This window comes from Ctenopharyngodon idella, chromosome 13 (assembly GCF_019924925.1).
Source record: "Ctenopharyngodon idella isolate HZGC_01 chromosome 13, HZGC01, whole genome shotgun sequence".
Lineage (NCBI taxonomy): Eukaryota > Metazoa > Chordata > Actinopteri > Cypriniformes > Xenocyprididae > Ctenopharyngodon > Ctenopharyngodon idella.
The window spans coordinates 23,312,524-23,340,134 of NC_067232.1; the positions used below are offsets into that span (position 1 = coordinate 23,312,524).

A 27,611-nucleotide genomic window follows, 5' to 3' on the forward strand; every position below is an offset into this window, starting at 1 on the left:
TCAACTTTGTGATTGTAACTTGTAACTATATTACATTTCATGTTTAAATTCATGTGTTTAAATCTCACATTAAAACACGTCTGTTTAAATGATCTTATTCTTTATATAACTCATTATTGTATTGCTATTTTATTTTCATGTAATTGTATGTTTTGTCTTAATTGTTTCTTTTATGCTGTAAGGTGTCCTTGAGTGCTGTAAAAAATGCTGATAAAATAAAAGCTATTGTCTGTGTTATGTAATATTGTTTGAAAATTAAAAAATGCACTGCTTTATTGCTGAACCAGATCTGGCATTTATGAGAACACGTTTTTGTTTTGAAAACCTACCACTAGAGGGCAATGTGACTGAATAACATGTTTTAACATTGGTAGTGGAAGAACTCAGTACAGTTGTTTTATTGCACTCAAAAAGTAATTATTTGGCTAAACTGAATATATATGTGGACATGGTTGGAAATGTGGATGGAAACGTTTTTTTGTTTTGTTAGTGTTCTTAGCTAAATTACTATGTAAACTCCTCTCAAACCCTTGTGTAGCATAAACCAAACTGAAATAAGCATACATTTCTACATGTAGCGTATGTTGTTGAAACTTTAAAATCCCAACAGACCATTAAACTCTAAAATGTCTCACTCTTTTCTCATCTCATCTCAAAAACACATAAAATGAATGTTTACTCTTCATTCTGTAAAGGTTACAAAATTAAGTGGATTACATGCAATGAAATTGTGACAACATTTATTGAATTGTGCTGCATTATTTTATTTTAATTAAATAAATATAAATAATAAAAAAATAAACTAAAAATTAATTTGAGTGACAACACTGTAAAAATGATATGATCAATAAGTCATGGCAACATATGTTTTACATTAATCATTAAAAAAATTAAGCAATTTCAACTTTTTTTTTTATAAGTTATACAAGATTCAACTCTGACTTTTAAGTCAGTTTAATATAATTTTAGTTTAAATGACTTGTACAGCCAAAGTGATTATAATTAAACATGTAAGGCAGCAACTGAACTTAAGTTTATGTTGAAATAGGTGGAATTTTTTTAACAGTGAAGGAAAAAACTACTGACAAGTAGGCCTATTATCAATACTGAATTTTGTGTTGGGTAGGCTAGTTCATGGGTATAGCCTACACTTGCTAGCTCTGAATAGTTAAATCATTAAATCAAACCATCTTAGAGTCGAGTAAAAGAAAATCTGTCGAAATGTTAAAAGATTTTTATGTTCTATAATAGATATAATTTTAAGTTTATTGGTAACGTGATCGCTTGTTGAGATTATTTGTGTTCCCTCTTTAGCTCATGATTGACACGAGTGGTTGTGAAGTGCCGCTTGTTCCCACAAAATGCTTCCGCGCGCAGTTTAGCGGATAATTAAATTCTAAATCGAGTTAAACCGCTCAAAGAAAGTCTTGATGCCTCTAGTTTGTAAGTCGACACCGCGAGTAAAGCCCCAGAACACAGAAAAGCGCAGCGTGCGGCCAGCTGCGTCAAACAAGTGTGCGCTTTTGAGCCCGCGAGCACCGGCCACGACGCCAGTCTAGTACAGGACAAGGCCGCGAGACGCGTCTGCAGTCTCACTAGCTGTTTTGACAGGATATTATCCGTCTGACCGAGCGGAAACATGCATATTATTAATCGTCTCTCATGGGGATTTCGAATTTGGTTTATTCCCATGAGATAACCAGTCCATAAATAAATAGAAGGCCCTGACTATAGGTTTTCGGTTCCTGACTGAACCCTACACAACTCATTAGGTGCAAATATAGGCCTACATATTGTAGAAAATTCAACCTAGCCTATTTATATTTATTAAATTTCACTAATTAACTTCTTCTATCTTATATTTCGCATGTTAGAAATGCTTGACGACTATCATGGAAAATAATCTGTGTGTGTGCAAGTGTTTATTTACACGTTTGAGTGACAGGAAGTGTGTCAGTCACAGCTGTGTGCTTGAAAGTAGATTGGGTCAGGTGGTAGATGAGTAGCCTATGTTCAGAAGAATGAGGAATTTCATTATGTAGAAGCCACTCTGTGCTTCTGATCCCTGATTAAGGATCTAATTACCCAGTTTAGACTGTAAGTGGTCTATTTGCACTTTGGTGCTGGAGTTGAACCCTTTCCAGATAAGTATGTGAGAGAGAGAGAGTCCGTGTGTGTGTGTGTTTCTCTTGGCCCAGATAGTGCGCTTATGAATGTCAGCTGCAACTCTGTGTCTACACTGTCATTTAGCAAGCGTGCACAAGTGTTTTGTGCAAGTGTTTTGTGCAAGTGTTTGATCAAAGTGAGGACAATACGTGTGAGGGATACTTGTGGTAAGAGACATCTTCTAAGAATAGCACAGTTAGAAGTTAATTAGGTCTAAAGTAAGACATAGTCATTAGGGAGGCAGCTTATTCTCTTTTTAAATTGTCATTTAATGTCATCAAGCAAAAGCAGAGATTGAGATTATTGAATTATTAAACTGACAATTTAAGAGTTAGTTCACCCAAAAATGAAAATTCTGTCATCAATTACTCTCGTTCCAAACCCGTAGACTTTTGTTCATCTTTGGAACACAAATGCAGATATTTTTAATGAATTCTGTGCCTCCATTGAAAGTCTTTTCACCCAAAACTCTGACGTTTCATAAAAAGATTGTAAAATAAACCCATATGAATGGAGCGGTTTAATCCAAGTCCTCTGAAGAGACATACATTGTTTTCACATATAAACATTTATAGAGCACATAAACAGAGGCTCAACCTTGCTTGAAGCACAAGAACAAACCTCATTGGTTCTTGCAGAAGCCAAAACATGCTGGCATGACATGTGAGAATGACCCTCAATGGTTCTCATGCTTCCGTTTACCAAATCTGAGCGCTATATATGTTTGTTGATCAATGTTTATATATGAAAAAAAGCCTAAATTAAAACTGTTCATCATACAAAGTGATCGTGTCTCTTCAGAAGACTTGGATTAAACTGCTAGTTTCATATGGATTTCTTTTATGATCTCTTTATGAATGTTTTGAAGTGTCAGAGTTTTTGGCGAATGGACTTTCAATAAAGGGACAGAAATCTCTGATTTCATTAAAAATATCTTCATTTGTGTTCCAAAGATAAATGAATGTCTTATGGGTTTGGAGTGACATAAGGGTGAGAAATGATGACAGAATTAACCCTTTGAAGTTGTGGTTGATGTGTTTTCCACATCAGAGGAAATTGCTATTTTAGTGCATTGCTTCAAACTCACTTCATGTGTCAGAGGCCCTGACAACAGGTTTCCGGTTCATGACTGACCATTGCTTAAATTTTCATGGCTTTAAAGTGTGTTAACTGCAAATAAACCTTATGCAAAGGCTATTTTCACAAACAAAGGCTACTGTCACTAACCATCGCTCAGACAATGTAACCTTAAATAGCATGTTACTTCTGTTTATACTTTGTGTGAATATCAAACATGATGCTATCTGGTGCAAACTATTTACACTGTAAATATACCATCTACTTTTTTATACCTTGGTGTAAACAGAGGATTCATTGTTTTTCGTTTTATTAATTTTATGAACTGTAAAGTATGTAAGCATATGAAGATGAACAATGTGGATAGTATTAAATTCTTAAATATTTTGGCATTATCTGATTGGGGTCTGTTTTCAAAAATGACTGGTCATTCATTTGACCTTATGTTTCATATTACACATGAAGGCCAGGTTTCACAGACAGGGCTTAGGCTAAGCTTGTTTGAATTAAGTAGATTTTAAAAACATTACTGGTGTGCATCTTGAGACAAAACAATGGCACCGACATATTTTAAGATATAAAAGATTTTAGTTATTTATATATCTTTATAAAGATATTTCAAGCTGCTTTCGGTTAAAACAGCTCAAACATGCACTTTAGTCTAAGACTAGCTTAAGCCTTGTCTGTGAAACTGGGGGAATATGTCATATTTTGTCACCAAAAATACTTTTTAAATAGGCAATCTCTTGGGGATCCCTGATGCTGCTAATCAGGACCCCAACAGGAAGTAAAACATTTTTCAACCTTGTAAGCTATAGAGGGTTAGTTTATATTAATAATTAATAATTAAATTTGCAATGTTTATGTGGAATGCCTAGTGATGGGAACGATGTCTAAAAATTGCTTAATATTATTAAATGTTTTGTAGGATGGTAAGATACACTAAACTCCATCTAAAACTATCCTTAAACATTTTATTAGTTGTATATCATTAGAATTGCTAAGATCCTTTATACCAATATATAGTTTAACTAAAATCTTAGTTGTGTTAAACCTAAAAATGCATGTCCAAGTGTCAGCTCCCCATAGTGAGCTATATCTAAGCACTCTAACGCTCTCGTTTTGGCTTAAGCAGTAGCCTACTATTTACCATGGCAGGGATTGGGGATTCGTTTTTCATCTTCAACATCTTTTCAGCTATAAATATCCAAGGGATAGAAAAAAGCATGAAATTTGATAAGAAATTCTGATGATAAGGTACAATGGAGCTAAAGGGCCTGTGGTCAACAACAACAGCAACAACAACGTGCTGCAATAAATTAATAAATACAGTTTTGCACCAGTTAAGAGGAAATGATTTGTGATATATGTGCAATATGTATTCATATTAGAGATTTATTTGTGAAGTATGCATGAACTAAAACATAAACTGTTTATGAACTGAAGGCACAATACACAAGTTATTAAATTAGAGAAGAGAAACACCCTGTGCCAAAGCTGATTTCTTTTTATAAAAATTGTGTCTCTCCATCAATATTCAGTTATTTATTTTCTTAGTTTTAACTTTCAACAACTAACACATTTTTAACATGACCCTTTTTCCTTAAGGGTAAAAGCCTATGACCCTTATTTGCACCCTAATCAAAAAATCATGAATTTTTAATGGATTTCAATGTGGCCCAACATTGACAAGAGGATCTCAGGTGGGTGAAGTTTCTCAAGACAACATGAGGGTTAAAACCCTGCCCTGTACCAGCATCTTCCCGGTTTAAAGTCCGCGCATCCCCGTATCTGCAATATTATGTCATCGTTTTCGGATTCTCGCGCAGGATAGCTCGCCTATACGGTATTTCAGCATAAAGTTCGACAACGAACGACTGTTTATTTAATCTGAGGTTGCCGAGTGAAACTGCTTTTTTAAAATGAACACGAGAGAACGTGTGTTTTAAAGCATGCTGTAGTCCGGGTACCGCTTCTAGTCACTTCCTTGTCCTGCGGAGAGGATAAAGCAGTGACGTCGGTGGACCGGTCTGCACGGTGGCTATAACGCCGCAGAGGGAAAGCTGTCCGCCCGACCCGGACAAACGATCCACCCCGGCGTGTGAACACAAACCAGCCACTTCATCGTGGGCGGCTCGACGACTCACGCGCGCTGAATCTTAAAAATGTTTTGCTGTGGACCACGACGATAGGCTGGCGGTTACTAAGCGACGCTCGACCGGGAGAACAGCCGTTATCAGCTGCCCCACTGTCTATGTGTCCGTGTGCGGTGCACCGGTGAGCATGTCCTTGGTGAAGTGTGACGAGGAGCAGCGATGGGTGCCAACGCACGTGCAGGTAACTGTGCTACGGGCCCGAGGGCTGCGCGCGAAGGGTAAACACGGCACCAGCGATGTTTACACCATCATCCAGCTGGGAAAGGAGAAATATTCCACGTGCGTGATGGAGAAGACTACGGATCCGGAATGGGGTGAGGAATGCTCGTTCGAGCTGCTGCCGGGGATCCTGGAAGAGGGAGGGCGAGACGCGTACCCACCCGGTAGTGGCGACTTGACCCTCACCGTTATGCACCGTGCTCTCATAGGACTAGATGGGTTCCTGGGCCAGGCTGTTATACCGGTGGATAAAGCCTTCCAGGATCGGAAATGCATGAAAAACGAGTAAGTTTGTCATTGCATTTATTGTTTAAATGTATTTATTCTTTGTTATTATTAGTATCAGTTTGAAGGAGCAGTTGTGGCTTTTACTGTTGCTGAAAGAATAAGGATTAAAATGTGCCATTAGCCCAGTCGGAAATGCCTTACTCAGACTGCTGCAATCTGTTCCTCTGCAGTCACGCCCTCTTTTAAGTGGGCCTGGATGTTGACTGAGGAAAGTAAGGGAATTTTCCTTGGTGTTTTCCATTCCTGTTCCTGGGGGCCTCTCAATGGTACACATTGTGAATCTTCCTCATCAAACACAACTCCTGAGCTCATTAGTAGAGGCTCCAAGACTAGAAATGGGTGTGTCCCATAAGGTTTTTGCATATCAGATTGAAATCTGATCATATTTAGCAAGTGTGAATGGCAAAAAAAAAATCACATTTAATCCGATTTTTACAAATCAGTTTCAAGCTACATTTGTGTGTGGTTTGAAATCCTATTCAAACCTCATTTCTGGAAATCTGTTTCATTCTGACCATTCTGATTGCTTAGCTTAGCTTTTTTCTTATGTCACTTTCTCACACCACGTAAATACGTCAGACGTAGTTACAGAAACAAGGTTGTGTTGTGTTGTCTGTGTAGGTTACACAGTAAATTATAATATAATGGAGACATCTCCGTGGTCCAGTGATGTGGTGATACCACACAAGTCCACCAGTCACTGCTAGTCGGCCTGGTCCACACACCTCTGAATTTTGAGATTGGCAGAGACTATGTTTCTGCCGCTGCTTCATTAGTATATCCCCTTGTTAGTAGTCTAGTGCCATGGCTATACGTTGTCATATTTTAAGACAACATTGCAAACAACTCCATGTTGTGTTTGGCATAGGCCTACCAATGCAACGACATTTCAGAAGAAACAAACATAGAAAGGCTATTCTGGAAAAGGAAATAGTGCTGTGGATCTAAACAGTTGCGATTCACAGTTAATCGCTTAGATCAGATTCCATTCGGATACAAAAATAATCGGATTTGGACTGACAGTGTGAACTCTTAGTCTTAAAGGGTGTCAAGGATCATTGTTGAGAAACGCTTGGTCTGTATTTTTCATCTGATTCAGGTAGCTAAAGTTGTGTATAAGTGTGCAATGCATCATTTCTTACCATCTAGCTTTGCTCTGTCAGCTTTCTGATTATGTAAGATTGAGGCACAAAAGGGAAAATGAAGGCTTGGGTCATGTGCTGCCTCTACCTGGTGCATCAGAGCTCTTTTTACCCATAATTCCCCATTTTGTGTGCTTCACCAACACAATCTCATGCCAGTTTGAATTATTTCACATTTTGGTGAATTGGTGGCTAATTTGTATGAATTTGCACAATCATCAGTGATGGTTGTGTTTAGGGGTGGGGTTAGGTGTAGACTTTCATGCTTTTTTCTAAAAATGTTATGTTTTCGTACTCGATTCAATACGAATCGTCACCTTGTAAAATAGCTGTTTTTTTTCTCATGAGATCAGGTTGGCTTCACAGGTCCATCAAGCAGGATCCATAACAAAATAAAAGGGAATTCAGAGAACCTCTTCTTTCGGTTATGCTAGAATCTTAGTGACTTAAAGGTGGTTAAGATATAAGTTTCCTAATAAAATAAAATACATTCCATTGGCAACATTGTACTGCATTGTGATGTAGCATCTCAAACCATTTTAAAATGCATTTTTTATACTTACAAAAAACATTTGTCACATTGCAGGACCAATTTTCAGCTATATCAGTCTACAGGATTTTTTTTAAGGGGATTCCTGTTGTCCACTCACATTAAGATATTGTCCTACACAAGAGTTTTTAAACAATAACAAAAGCATCTGTGGCACTAGATAACAGATGTCAGAAGCTCAAGATGGACATTTGATCAGACCGGTGGAGCATGAAGACTTAATGCTTCACTTACTGATACATTTTTAAACATTTCTCATTCATCCTGAGGCTAAAACCAAAAAATATTCTTATGTGTTTCACTGTAGCATGCAAAGGAAGTGTTTTAGGATGCATTTTAACCTGTGTGTGGAGTATCTGTGTAAGTGTATGATTCTGAGAAATCTATTTTATTCTGAGTGGTTGTGGGTGAGTGAGGCTCTACACTATATCTACAGCTGTGAGATATTTATTCACAGTATACGCCCCATTTCCTGTAACTGGCCAGCAAATAAGAAATAATTTATTTGTATGGTACTGTAAAGAGTCCCTTCAGTGCTGCTCTCTAGCTCTTCCGGTATCACTTCTGTTAAAATGCAACCAGAAATTATGTGTTCAACTTATATGAAGGAGTCCCTTTTTTTTAAAAACCTTTTAAATAAGACAAGAATAGGTAATACCTCAAGAGTAGGTCACGTGACACAATGACAAATATTTTGTAAATGTTCGCTGTAAGGCCTAGTACATAATGACCCCAATTAAAGGTACACACAGGCATTAAACTGTAGCCTTAAAAGGATAGTTCTGTCATCATTTGCTCACCCTTAAGTTGTTCCAAACCTGTATGAATTTTTTGTTCTGCTGAACACAAATATTTTGAAGAATGTTGGTAAACAGTTGATGAGCCCCATTGACTTCCATAGTATTTTTTTCCCCATATTATGGAAGTCAGTGGGCTGGTTACCATATTTACATTTACCATATTCTTCAAAATATCTTCTTTTGTGTTCAGCAGAACAAAGAAATTGATATTTTTTTTTAGTCCAACTCACCAGCTGGCACAAACCCATAGTTATATATAGAAGAACACTTGAGCCTGGCCCAAAACCACCAGGCTTGGGTGGGGTAGCAGACCTCTACTCTCAATTTACTAAGTGCACTAAATGTTGACACTGAGGGTTTAATATTTGCTGAATATGATGCTCACTTCTTGTTTCCTGGTGATTTCCAGATTGTGTGTTGGTATATCCCCTTGTTTGTGTAGGTGGGGTGAGTTGGGTAGACAGATGAATCATGTAGTTAGTGTGTGGGCTGGCAAATTACCATTGTAAGACATAACGATTATATCACTCTTGACTCTGCATTTCATGATTAAAACATTTATTCAGAATTGAATCCATCAGATGTGAGTTTTCTATACTTGGCACTGATATAAGTATAAAAAGTGTTTCCATATATGTACAGAATTTTTTGAAAGGACCACACTGTGAAAGCCAGTTCTGCTGGATGCTGAGTAATAAATGTCACATCTAACCACACTGGGCAGGAGTCTTCTGCTCACCTCAGAGGTGAAATGATTGTAGCTCTGAATCTGGGTTATTCACATTGATACTGGAAATAGTGGGTGTTTTGGGCTCATTGGTGTGGTGTAGTTACCATAGATGCTACAAAGAAAACAAAGGACTGATTTGACTTGCTGACTAGACGCTTTTGAATCTTAAGGTCTTCAAAGACACACAAAGCTATATTTTGCACTTCAACACCACGCAAAGTTCTTAATAAAGAGTAAGAGAAGACAAAATATTCAGTTACTAATTTCTAGTTGACTAGGATCATGTTGCTTTTCTTTTTTGCGTAGTTGACCAGGCATTGTTTGAGCACACCATTGTGCTGAACACTGTACATATTACCTCTTGCAACTTAATAAACTTTGCAGAAAAGGTACTTTACAGAAGGTTTTACTTCAGTTAAGTTCAAGAGGTAAAGGAAAAATGGAGGTTTTATTTAGTTTACATTTTATACATTTACACATGTACACTTTTTATTTAGAAATGTCAGTACCACTTTACAATAAGGTCTCATTTGTTAACATTAGTTAATGAAAACTAACAATGAAAAATATATTTTTACAGTACTTATTAACCAATTGATAATGTTAGTTAATAAAAATGTCCATGCTCATTTAAGTTCACAGTGCATTAACTAATGTTAACAAGATCAACTAATTGGTAGTAAATGCTGAGATTAACATTAACTCAGAGGCCGTTTACATGACGCTGTTTTCAACTAAAAAACGGAAAACTTTTATGCGTTCTGGCCGTTCATTTACACGACAATAGTGTTTTGGGGGCCTGAAAACTCAAACTTTTGAAAACGGATTTCAAAGTGCAAGAGTTTAAAAGAAATATCGTTATTGTCTCCGTGTAAACTACAAAAAAAACCCAACGAATTTGTGAAAACGGTGACGTCGTGCACATGCGTATTATGTGTTCAGTCTATAGGTGTGTAGTATTTCTTTACAAAGTGACATTGTCAACTACTGGCCTGGCAGCAGAATACAGCGTTTTTAGTCATTTTAGCAGTGCCCTGTCTAAATACCCACACTTGCGGTCTTTGCACTTGACCACTTCTCTACTTACATGATGTATTTCCTGTATTTGGCCCAAGTGTTCAAGTAGGCGTAAGACCGCAAGTCTGTATAGAACTTTTGATTACCCAATGGGACACACCTATAGTGTTGCAAAAATGCAAGTTTACAGAGCTTTTTTATTTTCAATACTTTGCATTTTAAAATAAACTTCTAAATGTCTGTTCAGTGTTCGCTATGTAACTAACAGAAGGCACAATTTTAAAATTGTGGTGCTTCTAATTAAGTGATAAAAAGCAGTTGCAAATGTTGTACAAAATATACGTACCCTACCCATATTTGCACCAATAAATTGTGCAACACTTTGTTTTACTATCAAATTATATGTAATATCTTATTAATTAAACTTACAGTGGAAGGTTGCGATTTTGGGGCATGTGAGCTCCTGAACATAATGCATGATGGGATATGCTTCGCCTTGAATAATGCTCCGAAGCGGTATTCAAGATAGTCTGGGTTTAGTGTGCATTAAGGGCACTGCACTTTGGCATTTTTAAGACATGAGACAGTCTTGCGCACTTACTTCCTGTCCCGTGCACGAGTTCTCAAGTGGCCAAGACCGCAAGTGTGGGTATTTGGACAGGATACAGATCTCTGTGAATGGGGATCGTCATCTGTCTCTTTATTCTATAGAATATTGTGTGTGTGTGTGTGTGTATAATAAATAAATAAATATATATATATATATATATATGTATATGTTGTACAATGTACATGAATTATAAGTGAAATATACTCAGCAAAAAAAAGAAACGTCCTTCCAAACATTCTCCCACTTTCAACTATAATATATATATATATATATATATATATATATATATATATTGTAGATGGATTTGGATGGAATTGAAGTTACATATAGTAGTGTTTGCATATTAAATTTGAACAGGAGGAACTATTTTTAACACTAAAAAAAATTAATGTATGTATCACCTTTACTAATTGCAATATAAAACAACATATCCCAGTGTCACTTCAATGTGATGCTACCATAGCAACATAAGTGCACTGGAATAATGCCAAATGTGTTTATTAGTTAATGTGAATAATTAATGGACATCCATGTGTGGGTGGATCCACCTAACTGTTCATCTGTTAATTGGATAATTGTTTTCTTTTAATGTGTCAGCCAAGTTTCTAACAATAAGAAAACTGCGTTATTTGTTTGTGTTTGTGTGTGTGTGTGTGTGTGTGTGTGTGTGTGTGTGTGTGTGTGTGCTGTCTTGTCTAGAAAAGCAATAATGCTGATGGAAGAAAGCTGACCTTGTCCCAGCTCTGCCTTTGTCAGCATGTCTGAGTTTGTGTGTGTGTTTACATGAAAAATCTCAGGATCAGGAAATCCTCAATTAATTTTAGCAGGGAGACCATTTGATCTAAGTTCAAACATAAAGTTTGTGTATTTGTGTTAGAAAATGAAAACCGTGTGAATGTAGAGGAGAGGGCACTTGGCAAAACCTTGGAACATCAGATCAATTAATCTATTCTTCAAGCTTCAGTTGACTGAGTGCTAGAAATAGAAAGTTTCTCTCACAAATCCACCAATCCAAAAGACATTTTTGGGTTTAATATTAAAATAATGAACTGAAAAGCTGTTAATTATTTTCATGTTATAACCGATAAATGGCGGGTATTAAAAATAAACATCTAAATCAATCATTTTAAAATAAATAATTCTCCCAAAAATGAAAGTTTTGTCATCATTATTCACCTTTGTGTCATTTCAAACCTGAATGATTTAATTTCTTATGTGGAACAAAAAAATAAGTTATTTTGAAAAATGTTTTTTGTTTTTGTCCATACAATGAAATTCAAAGGGGTCCAGTGTGGTTATAAAAACCTTAACCAAGTTAAGTGTTTTGTTATTCCTAAAAATATTTTCCTCATATTTTGATGGTTTAATCAAACTTGTAGGGTCATTGAAAAAAAATATACCCTCCAAACATCACTTTTGGTCTCTAGTTCTGCTTCCTATCATTTGTGCCGCCCTTTAACACAGTTTTCTTTACTCGTTATTGTTCATAGGTGGCACCGGCTGCATTCTAAAACTGGCAAAAAGGAGAAGGAAAGAGGGGAGCTTCAGTTGACTGTGCAGTTCACTCGGCACAACCTGACGGCCAGCATGTACGACCTTTCCATGAAGGACAAACCTCGCTCTGCATTCGACAAGCTCAGAGAACGCATGAGAGCTAAGAAGCGCTCTAACGAAGAAGATTCCTCTTCTGCAATCGTCGCTGGGGGATACGGATCGCTGGTACGCGTGCGGGGGCGGCTGCCAAGTGATGGGGGCGGCGAGGAAGACTACGAGGACGACGAAGGCGGGGAGGTCCGGAGGAGTAAGATGAGAAGTTTTTTCCTGCGTGGGAAGTTGAGGAAGTCTTCAGACACACGCTCAAGCACGTCATTGGGCTCCGAGAGCAGCGAGTCATCATCGCGGGGCGGCAGCCTCAGCCCGACGGCAGGAATCAGTGTGGTGGTCTCAGATCTGTCCAACTCTCCAAGTAACAGCAGCAACCTGACTGCAGACAACAGTCCAGGTATGCACAACAAAAAAAATTTTTTTAAGGTATATTCTGGGTTCAGTACAAATTTAACTCAATCAACATAAAAAAATATCTCAACTTGTCTCTTTTTTTTTTTTTTTTTTTTTTTTTTAACTAAAATCTGGGTTACAGAAAAACCTAAACCCATGTAGTTACCTTATATTACCCAGTGCTTTCTTAGGTAAGCAACATTAAAATACTTGCTGCTTAAGTAGTTGAGCCAGAAAACGTAAATAATAAGTATGTTCACATGATTTTAGTGTAAAAATTGCTTATTAACCTGTTCTGTGTAAAGTTATATGCATTTTTCTCATTCTATACATTGCCCTCTACCTGAAATGCTCTGAAATGCATTTTAGTTTCTGTCTCTTTAAAGCATGCCTTTCCGAAAAGCCTAGTCTGCTCTGATTGGTCAGCCGCCCCCAGTCTGTTGAATTGGTCAGCCACTTAGAGTATGTCGGAAATGTAACGCCGCTGGGTTTCAGCTCCTGTGGTTTCATGAGCATCCGTAAACAGTATTATATCTATGATAACTATGGCATCAGTATTGGAAGTCCATATAATGAAGTCGAAAACAGTGTTTTCTCGAAATCAATTACCTAACTGTTCTTTGAGGACAGGCCAAAGCAGCCAGTAGGCGGGCATTATGCAAATGTGCAACATGGTGACGTAGCCAAGTCACAGAAATAATGGCAGGACTACAAATGAGGCATTTCATGGAATTATTTTCTGTTGCAGAAATTAACTCCCTTTGGTGTGGATTAGGCCTGCAATGGTAGCCGGTGTTACCGGTTTTACACCGTGTTCAGCCATACACTGATTACATTACTTGCCCAACATGGCGCCGCCCCACTGCTTTTTTTTATTAAAAAAAGAAAACATTTAGTTCAGCTGGAAAACAGATTTTACAACTGTAAACCGAAAGCGTCTGCTCCATACAGCAGGAGCTGCAGAGTCACAGCACAGAGCAACAGTCAGATTTCACTTATCACGTGACAAGAGTAAGGAGAGATGACTGACAAGACGATGGTAAAGGATTTGGTGTCAAAGTGAAGAGTAAAAGCAAGCACAACAGATCCTGAACGTCACTGACAAATATCTTTTCTTATAAAATGTGCGGTCAGTCCCACCGCTCCCTATACATGGAGTCTGAAGTCTGCGTAGGGTCGCACCAACTACCAGCATTGAATTCAAAAGTGAAAGCAAAAACGAAAAGCACGTGCGAAACTAAAAGCGATTTTAACAACCCCACCCCTTGGTGTAATCGGTAACACCGGTGTTGTCGCAAGTTTATTAACCAGTGGGGAAAATTTCCTCACAGTGACATCTCTAGTGTGGGCTATGAAATGAAATAAAATGAAATACAATAAAATAAAATATTTCTGCCACTGAATAAAAAATCAAAAATTTAATTGCGACTTTTTATCTCACAATTCTGACTTTTTTCTTGCAAATGCCTGATATAAACTCGCAATTGCTTGACAAAGTCACAATTGCGTGTTCATATCTTAAAATTCGGGCTGTTTTTCACTCAGAATTGCGAGTTTATATCTCACAATTCTGACTTTTTCTTGCTATTCTTTATATAGATATAAAGTCACAATTGTGGGTTATAGTCCAATTCTGAGTAGAAAAAAAAAAGACTGACTTTTTTTCTCAACTGCAAGTTTATATCTCGCAATTCTGACTTGTTTTCTCTTAATTCAGAAGTCTATAATATAATATATATACTAGTATATACTTTTATTAAAATATAAGCTTCACATTTCTGCATTTAAATCCTTCAAAAATCTGCCGCATTGATTTATATTGTAAGTACCACAAAAAATAAATATCCCTCGTTTTCTTAAAAAAAAAATCCCATTAAGTCGACATGAAATTGAATGAAATTGAATGAAATCATTGTCTATTTTCTAAGTGCATGTTATTGATCTTATTGTAAATTATTAATTTATGTGTATGTTTCACTTTTTTTCAAACTTGTAATTTTTAATGTCATAACCTTTCGGTGAAATGGCAGACTTATCTTTGGTGACGTATGCTGGACTCTCCAGTCATTTAGTCTGATTAAACTCCACCTCTTTCTTACAATCGACTGCATACTCGTAGTCAGATCTGCCTCCATCCAATCAAGTCCCCATCCTACATTTTTTTTTTCTATAATCTGTTTAATGTGTCACATGGAAAAAAAAGATGTTGCTTTGTCCGTTACATTGCGACTTTAAGAAAACAACAAAACTCTTTCTCTTTCAGAACACACAGTGGCTCCCTCACCACAGGTTTCTCCCGTCAGACATGTGATGTACGACATCAGCTTACCAGTGCCTCATTCTGTGACGTCAGAGAAAGACACCCCTGTTCTGCTTCCTTCGGTGTGCGTGAACGGGAATCCGGTTGAAACGTCTCCTCTTACTCACCACCCACCGTCACTCATACTACAACAACCTCAACGAGAGTCAACCAAACCAGTAACTCAGTTAACTCAGTCAGGTCAACCACAGGCAACCAAGCTGCCAGTTAAGCCTCAGAAAATTGAACCGAAATCCCAAGAAACCAGGCTATCCAAGCCTGAGTCAAAGCCAAGGCACGAGCCCCAGCTCCCAGCCCTCGGGGTGCTTCAGAAGGGCTCCTCTCTCTCCCTCTCCCTGCAGAACCTCTCTCGACGTGGGGAAGAAAAGCAAAACGGCGGCCCTGTGGATGGCCGCCGCTGGTCCTTCGATAAACCCGGAGAGGAAGAAAAAGCTGCCATCGTAGCAGCATTAGAGCATGCTGGGAGAGTTACAGATGAGGCTGTGATGGAAACAGTGATACCTGCTGGAGAGACAGAGACTCAAAACAAGAAAAGGAGGGGCCTGTTTTCACATGGGAGAGGTGATTCGGCTGGGAAAGGACCAATCATAAGTAAAGAGGAAGCAGAACATGCTCAACCACTTGTGGAAGTAAAACACAAAGGATGGTTCAGCTCCAAGGACTCGCACAGTAAACCCAGGTAAACTTATTTTTGCCATATTTGTTACAGATGCTAAACAGAAGTGTGTGTGTGTATATGTGAGAGTGAACGCCGTGATATACAGACGCAGATTGAGTTTCAGCATCTGCACTGCAGAGGGAGGCGTTGCCTGGAAACCTGAACTCTTGAATTATTTCCTTTAACTTTCTTTATCTCTCTCTCTCTCTTTCACACTCGTTCTCCCTCAATACCAAGCTTCGATTTCTCAATTTCAACCGGAAAGTGCTATTTTTGTATTGCAGACAGATGGATCTGAATGTGTGTGGGAGTGTTTGTGTTCGCTATGAATGGGAGGAGTCAGTCAGTTGAAATCTGTCACTGACCTGAACCAGTATAACTACATTCTTGCTTCTGTTGTAGGTGTGTATGCTGTCCATTGTTTGGTAAATATTTTCTTTTTTTCATTGGTGATGGTAAATCACACTCTGTTCTATTTTTTCAGAGCTTTGGTTTTGGTTTTTGTAAAGCAGGGAAAATGCCTCTTCATGCTGCGTCAACAAAAATGCACACACACATGCACATGCTCATCAACATCCATTGCAATTGGATTCAATCCATTAGATTTTCAATTGCAAAAATTAATGCAAATAAAGAAATCCCTGCATTAATTGCTAATGCTTTCAGTTATGTCACATCTTCAATTTTTAGCAAAAAAATGCAAGCTTGATTATTAATATTAGCTAATTAAGATCTGTGAATTCCAAATTAATCTCATGTTGAAGTTTCCTGCTGATGTCTTGGAGCAAATTCCACAGTGAGCTTCATTATGTTGTACTCACTCTGTAGGGCACTTGAAGTGAGATTACTCAGAAGAGAGCAGCATTACATCTCATATCTTCACATTTGGTACATGTGCGAAGACGTCATTGCCACTTTATTTTAAATCCCATTGGTTAAACAAAACGGGGGAATATTTTACTTCCAGTGTTGTTCTTTTGTGTCTTGGGTTTTGAAATTCCAAGTAAAACCTCAGCCCTTAAAATGGTTGTACAGATTGTCTTATCATAAAAATTCTTCATTGAAATGATATTCATCTGTACTCTTCACTAATGGCTTTGAGGAAGGACTCTTCTTGGCAGGGTTTAGTTGTTTACATTTATTTGGAATGAACCTATGAAATGCGCATATTTGAGCACAGATATTTGCATATTTGCGTCTGATGCAAAAATGCCTTTTGGAATTTGCTACTTGATCATGTAAAGATCAAAAAGAAACAAATATACTGACTCATTGTTGAGCCTAGTCAGTGCGCACTTATTAATGCATATTCAGTTATTATGCACAGCATATTTACAGGTAATTGCACTTCTACTGTAATAATAATTTATGGTGGGATTTCACTGCAAAGCAACACAAAAATTCTGCAAATAGCAGTGTCGTTTCTGGGCCGCAATAATTTGAAAAAAGTCCCTTGAAATCCTGATGGGAGTGAGATAAACGGATTTACACACATAGACCTCAAAGAGAATATAATCTATGCTGATCAAGTTATTATTCACCCATGAAATGTCCCATAACAGACTAAATCTTTATGGCTAATGACCTATTAAATGGATACAGATTAAGCCTTGACCTAACATAAAAACAGTTTGCTTTTGAAAATCACCATTTACAATGCAGTTTAGCTCACAACTATTGTTAATCTTTTCCTAAGCAACTGGCTTCTAGCATGTTTTTATTAACTCTGTGACATCTAGTTCAAATGATTTCATAGAATTTTCATTGAAGCTTCTGGAACATGTCAAATACCCCAACCAATCACATGCTCTCTTATGTTTACTTGCTTGAAGCAAAAAGTGATTTAGTTTATGTATGAACTTAACTATATGGGTGTAGACTTCAGTCTGTAAAAGTCTGTTGTTTGCTTAATCTTTTTTTTTTTTCCTATCGCTCACCTCTCCCTCTAATACGGTTCAGTGATTTGTTATGGCCATTTCAAACTCAGCGTTTCTACATGTCTTGGGATAGTATTTAGAAAACAGTGTCTGGCTGCTCTACTCTGTCTTACTGCTTGCCACATCACAAGGCACTACTGCATGGCAGTTCTTTAAACAACATTTGATACAGTACGCAATAGTAAATTTATACAACTGTAACATATTGAGGAGTTGTCATATGGTATATTATCATGCGTATTTGCAGCATTGCTTTATGGGAAACTACCTGACCTTTTATACTGCACATTTCATCATAAAATGTCATAAAGATATCACATAAATAAAAAAACAAGCATACTATCCACAGTATGGGTTTTATGAGAAATATGATAGAGCACAACACAACATGATTTCTATTCTGTTTAGAAGTTTCCTGTAGCAAACGTCTTTTTTGTTTGGAATGCATGGTGCACAATTGGTGTTTGAGGGATTTTGCATTTACGATGGTGAAGGTCACTGGTCATTGCACTTGGCCATCATTGTTTCTCGCCGTTATTAAGGATTTAATGGAGGTCACGGTTACTAATGAAGTGCACTGTATATACCTTCCTTTCACAGCCCGCTGGTGTCTCCTCGGTCACACTCAAGTGCCAGTACAATCTGTCCAATTGTACCCTTGACCTTTAATGACCCTTCACAGAGAATGGCTGACAAACACGATAATCCATTCACTTCTCTACCACCCATTTATGAGGCCAATCCCTTCCTCCCACTTGCACCGGAGAATCCTTTTTTTCAGGAGCTTCATTCTGCTGCTCCTTTAACTTCTGATGTGCCCTCTCTCTTTAGCTCACAGTCTGGTGGTAATGCCACCCCAGATTTGCTAAGGATTGGAAACAAAAAAGGACCTTCCCAAATGGATATTTCATTTGATCCTTTAATTTCTCACTTCGAGGGACAGACAGAAAAGGATGAATTTGAACATTTTGCCAAAGACAGACTGAAGCCTTCAGATGAGGTGAATGAAACAAAAGATTTGGTTACACCCCCTGCTCTCCTTCTGAAAACAAATAATCAAGAGCCCTCGGGTGCTTTGGGTGGCTTAATGGTGTCGGATACAAATGACCTAACTGATTTAGGGCAAACTGCTTCAGCAGGTACTGTAGAGGCATCTAAGGAAACTGCTGCTGAGACACCTCAAGTTTCAGGAAGTGATGTTAATGATGTTTGCTCTAGTTCTGACAAGCCTGACCTCACCGATCACGGGGCACATGGCTTCCTAGAATTTGATATGAATTTATCCGAAATCTCTTTACCAGAAAATTCCAGTTTAGAATTTTCTGAACTGAATACACTTGCATGCCCTTATCCTACACTGTCATCCCGCTCCATGAATGAAGACGGTTCCGATGCCACAACTCTTGAAGACCACCCAAAGATGTCCATAAACTCACAAAATGCCAAATCAGATGTCAAACAGCCATCATTATCAGAAGCAGACACTGTTGACCTTCTTCCTGGTATCTGCATTGAGTTCTCAGAGGGGGTGTCTGTGAATCCTGATACATCACAGAGGCCTGAAGCACTTGAGTCTGCTACAGATATTGAGTCTGTGATAGTCCATGAGGATCCTATGCCATTCTGTAGAGACAACAGCTCAGGTGACACCCTGGAACAGTCCACTGTGATATCTGATTCCCTAGGTGGAGACCTAGACCACCAGTCTATTGAGCCCTGTCATTCTCCACAAAGTGACATCATTCCAGGTAATATAATACAATCTGATGAAGAATTTTGGAGATCAAATGCCTTACTCATTCAAACTGTGGCAGTAAGTGGAAAGCCCCTAGCTGAAACCACTGAGCCTTCAAGAATTCATGTTCAATCAGCACAGAGTTCCCTAGTGTCAACTGCTTTGCCATTGAAGAATGAAGAGAAAGCAGATGCAGTTATGGACACCATGCTTCAGAATGAATCAGGAGATGGTCTCTTAGAGGGTGTCAGTAGTAAAGACATCTGTTCTGAAATCGAAGACTCTGTTCCTGAGAACCTATTTGATGGCCCTTCCTCTCCAAGGCTCTCAAAAACCATGTCTAAAGACATGCAGGAGGACAAACAGAAAGTCAGTGAATTGCCCACCAGTCCATGCAAGAATGACTTAACAGGTAATCTACTCGAGAGCATCAGTGAAGAGGAAGAAATAATGCATTCTAATGGGCCAGCTCATCCTGAAGGACATCTCCTTCCCACCACTGGAATTAGAACAGGGACAGATGAGGATGCAACAGATCCAAACTCTGTGCTCTCACCTGGTAGTGTGCTCCTCCACAGCTTGTATAAGAGTGCAGAATCAGACCAGTACCTTACTTGTGCATCTCAGCAGGATTCAATTTCCCCTAGCTTAGAGCTCACACAGGATGTGAAACCCAAACGTGATTGGTCTGTAGAGAAATTTGAGTCCTTGCCAAACCATATCTCTAATGCAATGCCAAAAGATGACACATCTGTACCAGAGGCTGTACCAGAAATGGCTTGTAAGCAAAATCAGGTCATAGAAGAAAACAATAAACCATCTCAAGAGGTCTTGCCAAAGCCAGAATTCCCTCAAGTATCCCCTCTAGATGTTTTACCGAGAAATTGCTTATTGGACCTCCTGCCAGAAACGCATACCTTTACACCAAAATCGGCCCCCTCACACAATACATCTTCTGAGAACATAATGTTTGACATGATAAAGTCAGATTTTAATGAAGAAATGCTACAGCACAACCCTTCAGAGAACATTGTTGAGAAACATGACTTTTCCAAAGATATGATGCCAATTGTTATTACCTCGGATATGATAGCAGAACTTGAGGCTCAGCTTGCACCGTTAGATACAGAAACATGTTTGGTAAATGATTGTAAAACCTGCCCAACCAAACAAAACGATTCCCAAAAAGTGCAAAAAGACGAATCCCATAATATTGAATTTTTTGGGATTGTATCAGAGGGCAACCTACATTTAGCCCAGCTGACTGAACCCAATGTGTTTCTATCCGATTGTGCATTAGACCAAACCTCCAGTATCACTCAGGACCTTGTCATAACTGATTCTGACCAGAAAAACATCTTTCTACCCCAGCCAACTGAAACGCACCTTCTCTGTACTAACAGAAGTCCAGTTGCAAACCCTGAATATGCAGAGAGTCTAGACAGAAATACTGAAATGTGGACAACCCCAGCTGTTCACGATTCTGTGACACCTGACTTGTTTCCAGTAAACTGGCCCCCTTTACCCCATCCATCAGCACCTTCACTATTTGATCAGCCAACGCTGGCTTCAAGGCATGATAGGCGTAGCCTTAACTTTACATCTTCTTTGTTCGACCTTTCACCTGTAGCTTCCTCAACGCCACATGAAGCAGTAGATACTAATGCCCTTCCCCAGCTATTCCCCTTTCCCAAAATTCCCCCTACCTCAGTGGAGTCATTGCCACGTCCAGAACTTGCTGCTCCTCTTCCTACTATGCAGCCTACTACATCATACAATCCTTTTCTCCAGGATAAAACACAGCCATTTGATCATCAGGGCAGGTGAGGTCTCAATTCATTTTGTTGTGGTTATGGGAGATTGAGGTTAAATCCTCAAGGTCCTGGTCTTGCACTAATGGGCACATCTGAAGATCTTTTTGAAATTTCTTGGGCTTTCCAGTCACTTTCATTCAGCTTTAAATCTTATTGTCTTCAATGATGTTTAAAGGTAAAATCTGTAATTACTGAAACTCGTAATTTACACTCCTAGAAATGAATGATGCATTCATGTGGAAATTTAGGTTAATTCTGATAATTGATAATTATTGATAGGGTAGGCCATTGTGGGGTCCCATGATCGTTTGGCTGATATTTATTGGCTTAAATATATTGGATCATTAAAAATTCTCATTTATTGAGTGATAGAGTTAAGACTGCCATATGGCCCATCCATGTTAGAAATTATTTTGGTGTTGGACTATGCATGGACTAGAGCATCATAAACTGATGTTCTACATACATCCACAATTTCTACAGCCTTGTCAGTTTCAGTAACTACAGATTTCCTGTTTTAGATATGTGGTGCAAGGTGTTTCTTGTGAAAATAGTGTTATGGGGTTGGGCAAGGTGTCTTTTGGGATGTCTTATTATATACTCGCGATCGATGCACTTCACTTTCTCGGGTTGCAGGGAGACTCTTTCCCTTCATCCACATCTTCTCTCTTGTGTTAATTTGTTTGTGGTAGCAGCATGTTTTCTGATTTCTCCATGGACAATCACACATAGGCTCACACTCTCTTGTGGATCCTACAGTTGGGATGGGGGAGCCTCACTTCAATTAGCAGGTGTTAACCAAGTGAGCTGTGATATGCGTGGTTCGGTCCAACCAAGTGAGATGCGTGGTTCGGTCCACAGGCTGAGTAAATTTTAGTTTCTGTGACTTCGGTGGCTTAGTTGTTTCCTTCGTATTCGTTTGCTTGATTACCCTTACTACAGCTAGTCTGAGGGGTTGTTGGATGATGACTCTACATAACATTTATTGTGTCCTAGAGGAGATCTCCTTGTCTCAGAACTAAAGGCTGATCACACCAAGAACGATAACTTTAAAGATAATTATAACGATAACTACATTAGCGTCCACACCACACACCGTTTTGAAAGTAATTCCAGTGATATTGTTTCTCTGCGCTGTTATTGTTATAGTTGTGGTGTGGACTCTGCTATTCTTTTATATTTAGAGTTTAGGTTCTTTTATTTTTAGATATTTTTAGAACGATATCTTTATCGTTATAGTTATCGTCATTAGTGTGAATGGGCCTTAAGAGCTTTTCTTGTGCTGTTCGTGTGCTGTTGTGAATAAATTGATTGACTTATATTAAGCTGTCACCATTCTTTTTTGCCCTCTACCCTGTCTAATCTTGCTGTGTCAATGTCTTTTAGTCCACACCCAGTGAAGCCATTGACACCCCCTGATGAGAAAAGGTCAGAGGGTCGCTCAGTACTAGAGAAGCTTAAATCCACCATCCACTCAGGACGAAGTCACCACTCAGACCAGGAAGCTGACAAGAAGGTACTACATGATTAAGAAGCAGTCTGTTTTTTTAGATAGTAAAATTGTTATTTGAGTAAATGGATCACATTTAATTCATTGACATTGATGAACTCAAAAACATTTTGTCAGCTTTCACTTGTCATGTCTCCTTATTGGCATCTAAATACAAACATTTTTCCTACTCTGATCATTATTTGAGTAAAAGTTATATTTTTGTACTATTTATCTCAAAAGTATTAGATCTAATTTTCCCACATGTTCTTATGCTCACCAAGGCTGCATTTATTTGATCAAAAATACAGTAAAAATGTGAAATATTGCAGTTTAAAATAACCGTTCTCTATTTCTATTTTCTGTTTATTCCTGTAATGGCCAAACTGGATTTTCAGCATCATTACTCCAGTCTTCAGTGTCACGTGATCATTCAGAATTTATTCTGATATGCTGATTTGCCGCATTCTTATCTACTCTCTTATAGTTACCTGCTAGTTAGCTAGCTACTTAGCAGGCTAATGCTTAACATGTGCAGTGTTGACAAGTCTGGTTTTCCCAAGTAATTGGGCTACGTTAACACTGTTGCCGTGAGATATTTTTCATGTCCGCAGGTTGAAGTGACCCCAAATAATCATATTTAACCCTTGGAATGCGAATTTTACCAGGGGAACCCCACCAAAAAAGCTTATTTTCCCCCCTGTGACACGATTTTTATGTCAACAGTACTCAACAAAATATTTGCAACTTAAAAGGTTTAATAAAACAATAAATTAGAATTTTTAACTTGCAACCATGCATCTATTTAAGTTGTGGTAAATTACTTTTTAGAGTGCAGGCTCAACTCTTCAACACAATGGTAACCCCCCCAAAACTCAGACATAACAGAAAGAAACCCTTTTAAATCCCAACATAACAACAGTAAACACTAACAGATCTCCCCCTGCATTAATCTTGTGCAAAAACACATAAAATAACATTTAATTTAACATTGACTCTCTCTACAGAGTCTGAAGCAAATGCTGGGAACTAGAAATCTGCTGTGATTGATTCAGTTTTAGTTCTACCTAATATAATGAGTTATTGAGTTCACATAACTTTTTCAGTAATATTTGAGTGAAATGAACTCATTTCATTTAATAAATTTGACTGTTAGGTTTTGCAGTGTACTACTACTACTGCAATACTATAATAGTTCTGTCATTTTATTTTTTTATTACTATGAACACAAATCAAAATATAATTCAGAAGTGACTTTTTCTCAACTTCAAAATAGTCTTGTGATGTAATTCTTTGCTTGTCTTTCTTGTTTTAGCCACTAGTAGAGGGAGGGGGCTTGTACTATCACCTGAACCACAGTGAGCTGGTTAATTTGCTGATCCAGCGAGACACCGAGCTCAAGCAGGAGCGGGAGGAGTACGAGAAGCGAGGGGCGCTGCTGGAGAAGCGCGAGACGGAGATAAAGAAGATGAAGCTTCTGATCCGAGATCTAGAGGATTACATCGACACGCTGCTCGTACGCATCATGGAGCAAACCCCCACGCTGCTGCAGGTCCGCACCAAGATGAAATGATGCAACAAACGCTCCACTATCCTTCCATAAATCCCGGGTGGACGTCACAACCTTGCACTGCTACAGCAAACCATATAAATGTAGAGAGCTATCTGGCACTAGGTGATGGGCATGGAGGAGAGGGTGTAGATTTGGTGTTCTTAACTGTCCAAAAATACCTGGGCTTCTACGGGGGTCTGTATGCACTGCAGGTTTGCATTGATGGTTAAAGGTCGGCACTCTGCTGCTAAACTTCAAAGCTGGTAGGATCCATATTCGCTCACCAGACGTCACATGATAGTCCAGCTAAGTACCAAAACCACCTGTCAGTCGAAAGGAAGGCATGACCTTGTCTTCTAGTGCTAGTGTGAATGGTTTTTAATGCACGAAGAAAAGCATTGCTTTATCTTTCGTTTTTTTTTTTTATCACGTTTTGACATGTAACGCTCAGCTGCTTGAACAGAGAACAAAAGTTTGAGGATTCCAGGTGGCTTCAAAGTGTGCGACAGGGAGCGTGAGACGAATCAGCCAGTTTTGAATCTGCTTGTGCCTCCCTACACATCTTCTGCACTTTACTTAAGAGCTTAAGGGCAGAGGCTCACACCAACTGACCTTCTAGCTTTGTTTTGTTGGTCGGTGTCCTTCCTCTTCCTTCCTTTGCTTGAGCCAATGCACGTACATCGCTGCCAGTGCTTTCAGGTGTAATGAATGGGATATATACTGTATTCATTGCATATATGCCACTCGGACAAAATGCCAAATGCTGCCTTATCACACAGTATTTTCTCCATTCTGTTGTCGCTGAACTCATCACTTTTAATTAGATAGCACATTATATTACAAAATAAAAGGCGAAGTTTAACTTTCCCGAGACTGTTAAGTATCAAAATGATCTGAAGAGAGAACGAAAGCCATGACAATGCAAATGCCAGAAACTATCTGCTCTAAATTAACATTACAGTATTCTCAATACCGCAACGGCTCTGTTAATGTTACTGTAATGTTTTTATGATGTCGCCACTATCAGTGTTGCCACTGTCTGTGTACAATGTAGCACTATATGTAGATATGTGATAGAGGCGTAGGCCGCAGCACTTTTAAACCTCACACTGAGGCATTTACAACCGTTCTTTCTCAACAGCTTAGGAAGTGCACGTAGTCAAATGCACACGTTCATTGCACAGACTAATAATCCTGTAAACACAGGATATTAACGGTGTTTCAGTGCTAGTCCCTGCTAGAAAGCTCGAGATTTATCAATAACATATTTCTGTGATTAGAAGCACTTAAAGACTCGTGTGCTCTGAAGGTTTGTCTCGCAGACTATTGAAGGTGGATTAATGAATGTTCATTTAAAGGGTTAGTTCACCCAAAAAATGAAAATTCTGTCATTAATTACTCACCCTCATGTCGTTCCACACCTGTAAGACCTTCCTTCATCTTCAGAACACAAATTAAGATATTTTTATTGATAAAATCCGATGGCTCAATGAGGCCTGCATTGCCAGCAAGATAATTAACACTTTTAATGCCCAGAAAGCTACTAAAGATGTATTTAATACAGTTCTTGTGACTACAGTGGTTCAACCTTAATGTTATGAAGCGACGAGAATACTTCTTGTGCGCCAAAAAACAAAATAACGACTTTATTCAACAATATCTAGTGATGGGCGATTTCAAAACACTGCTTCATGAAGCTTTACAAATCTTTTGTTTAGAATCAGTGGTTCAGAGCATGTATCAAACTGCCAAAGTCATGTGATTTCAGTAAAGGAGGCTTTGTTACCTCATAAGTGTTTCGAAATTTCAATGGTTCACCACTGGGGGGCGTGATACGTGCTCCGAACCACTGATTCAAAACAAAAGATTCATAAAGCTTCGAAGCTTCATGAAGCAGTGTTTTGAAAACGCTCATCACTAGATATTGTTGAATAAAGTCGTTATCTTGTTTTTTTGGTGCACAAAAAGTATTCTCGTCGCTTTATAATATTAAGGTTGAACCACTGTAGTCACATGATCTGTTTTAAATATGTCTTTAGTAGCTTTCTGGGCATTGAAAGTGTTAATTATCTTGCTGGCAATGCAGGCCTCACTGAGACATCAGATTTTATCAGAAATATCTTAATTTGTGTTCTGAAGATGAATGAAGGTCTTGGAATGACATGAGGGTGAGTAATTAATGACAAAAATTTTTGGGTGAACTAACCCTTTAAGGAATAAACTTATAAGTTTACAAATGTTCAAGAGTATGTTACATTTTAATCATGCAAATACCTATTTATGTTTTTTATTGTATTTTGCTTTGTGGGCAGGACTTTTGTCACCTTTATTTTGGGATGGTATTAATGTTTGAACATTCCGTTCATTTTTTTATTTTAAACGCTGTTTGTGTACATCATGATTACTAAACCTAGGATTTCCTTTCTAAAGGTCAGTAGTAACAGAAAGCAATAGATGTGAAGGCCAGGCTTTTGCAGAATTTAAGAGATTCATACTTTTCTAGGTCTAAACAGATGGAATGTAATATGAAATATTTGTTTGGGTTGCCACTGTGTTGAACAGCAGTTTCTATAAATATTCACAAATACACACAGCCTGCAGCCTAGTAAGAAAGTGTGTTCAAGTGCCCTTGGCTGAATGATATCATGAGATGTGTGTGTAGAAGAAGATTTGTATGCTTTTAATGGTGATAAGTTGATAATCAAAGCTACATTTTATGTAGTACAAACTCTGGAACTTGCAAATAAAAACTTGTGTTTACTAGACTACATTTCATTTTATTTTTTAGAGGTCTGGAATATCTTTTTTTCTTTTAAGGTCATTTAAAACCTAGATATTTTTTAAAGAATTGCAAAGGGTTTATTTTAAAGTTGTAAGAATGCATTGAAAAGAAGTTTGATGCCTGAAGTGTAGGCTCAAATCTTCTGTCTTGGTTGTAAATTTCAGTGGATAAGAATGGCTTAAATTAACCTCACATATTAAGTAGCATATAAGCACCAAACATGATGGGAATGTTCAGAGAAACCATTTGTTTTAGGTGCAAAAAAAAAAAAAAAAAGAAGAATATTTGAAGTGCTTCCTTGAGGTGCTGTTCGATTGGATGTTTAGGGTGTAGTTACATGAGTGTCCACTGGAGGTTGTGATGTATTCTTATTTTTATCCAATGCCTCATCTGAGAGATGTTCAATTGACTTTCGGTGTGCTCTTATGCATCTCTGCTAGGAAAAGGTCTCTGTTGATGAAATAAACTTTTCACTTTGGGATGCATCTCTGACTGTCCTTATTTGACACAAAAAAGGGGGAAAAAAAGACTCTCATATGTCTTGTATGTAATGGTATTGAAAATGAAACCA

The 27,611-nt window shown here is 38.2% G+C and overlaps 1 protein-coding gene across 6 annotated transcripts; it reads left to right on the plus strand.

The window, feature by feature from the left end:
• The first annotated feature begins 2,002 nt into the window (after positions 1-2,002).
• rab11fip5a (RAB11 family interacting protein 5a (class I)) lies at positions 2,003-25,746 on the plus strand. Of its 6 annotated transcripts, none has more exons than XM_051916365.1 (6): positions 2,003-2,148; positions 12,246-12,757; positions 15,017-15,752; positions 18,500-21,226; positions 22,604-22,733; positions 24,022-25,742. In XM_051916365.1, exons 2-6 carry the CDS (start codon positions 12,343-12,345, stop codon positions 24,277-24,279), a joined length of 4,266 nt encoding a protein of 1,421 aa, XP_051772325.1. In that variant the 5' UTR covers positions 2,003-2,148; positions 12,246-12,342; the 3' UTR covers positions 24,280-25,742. The 6 variants fall into 6 exon arrangements, with proteins under 6 accessions (XP_051772325.1, XP_051772328.1, XP_051772326.1 ...); XM_051916368.1 differs by having other exon boundaries at positions 2,079-2,097; XM_051916366.1 differs by lacking the exon at positions 2,003-2,148 and adding an exon at positions 2,316-2,333.
• Positions 25,747-27,611: the final 1,865 nt, after the last annotated feature.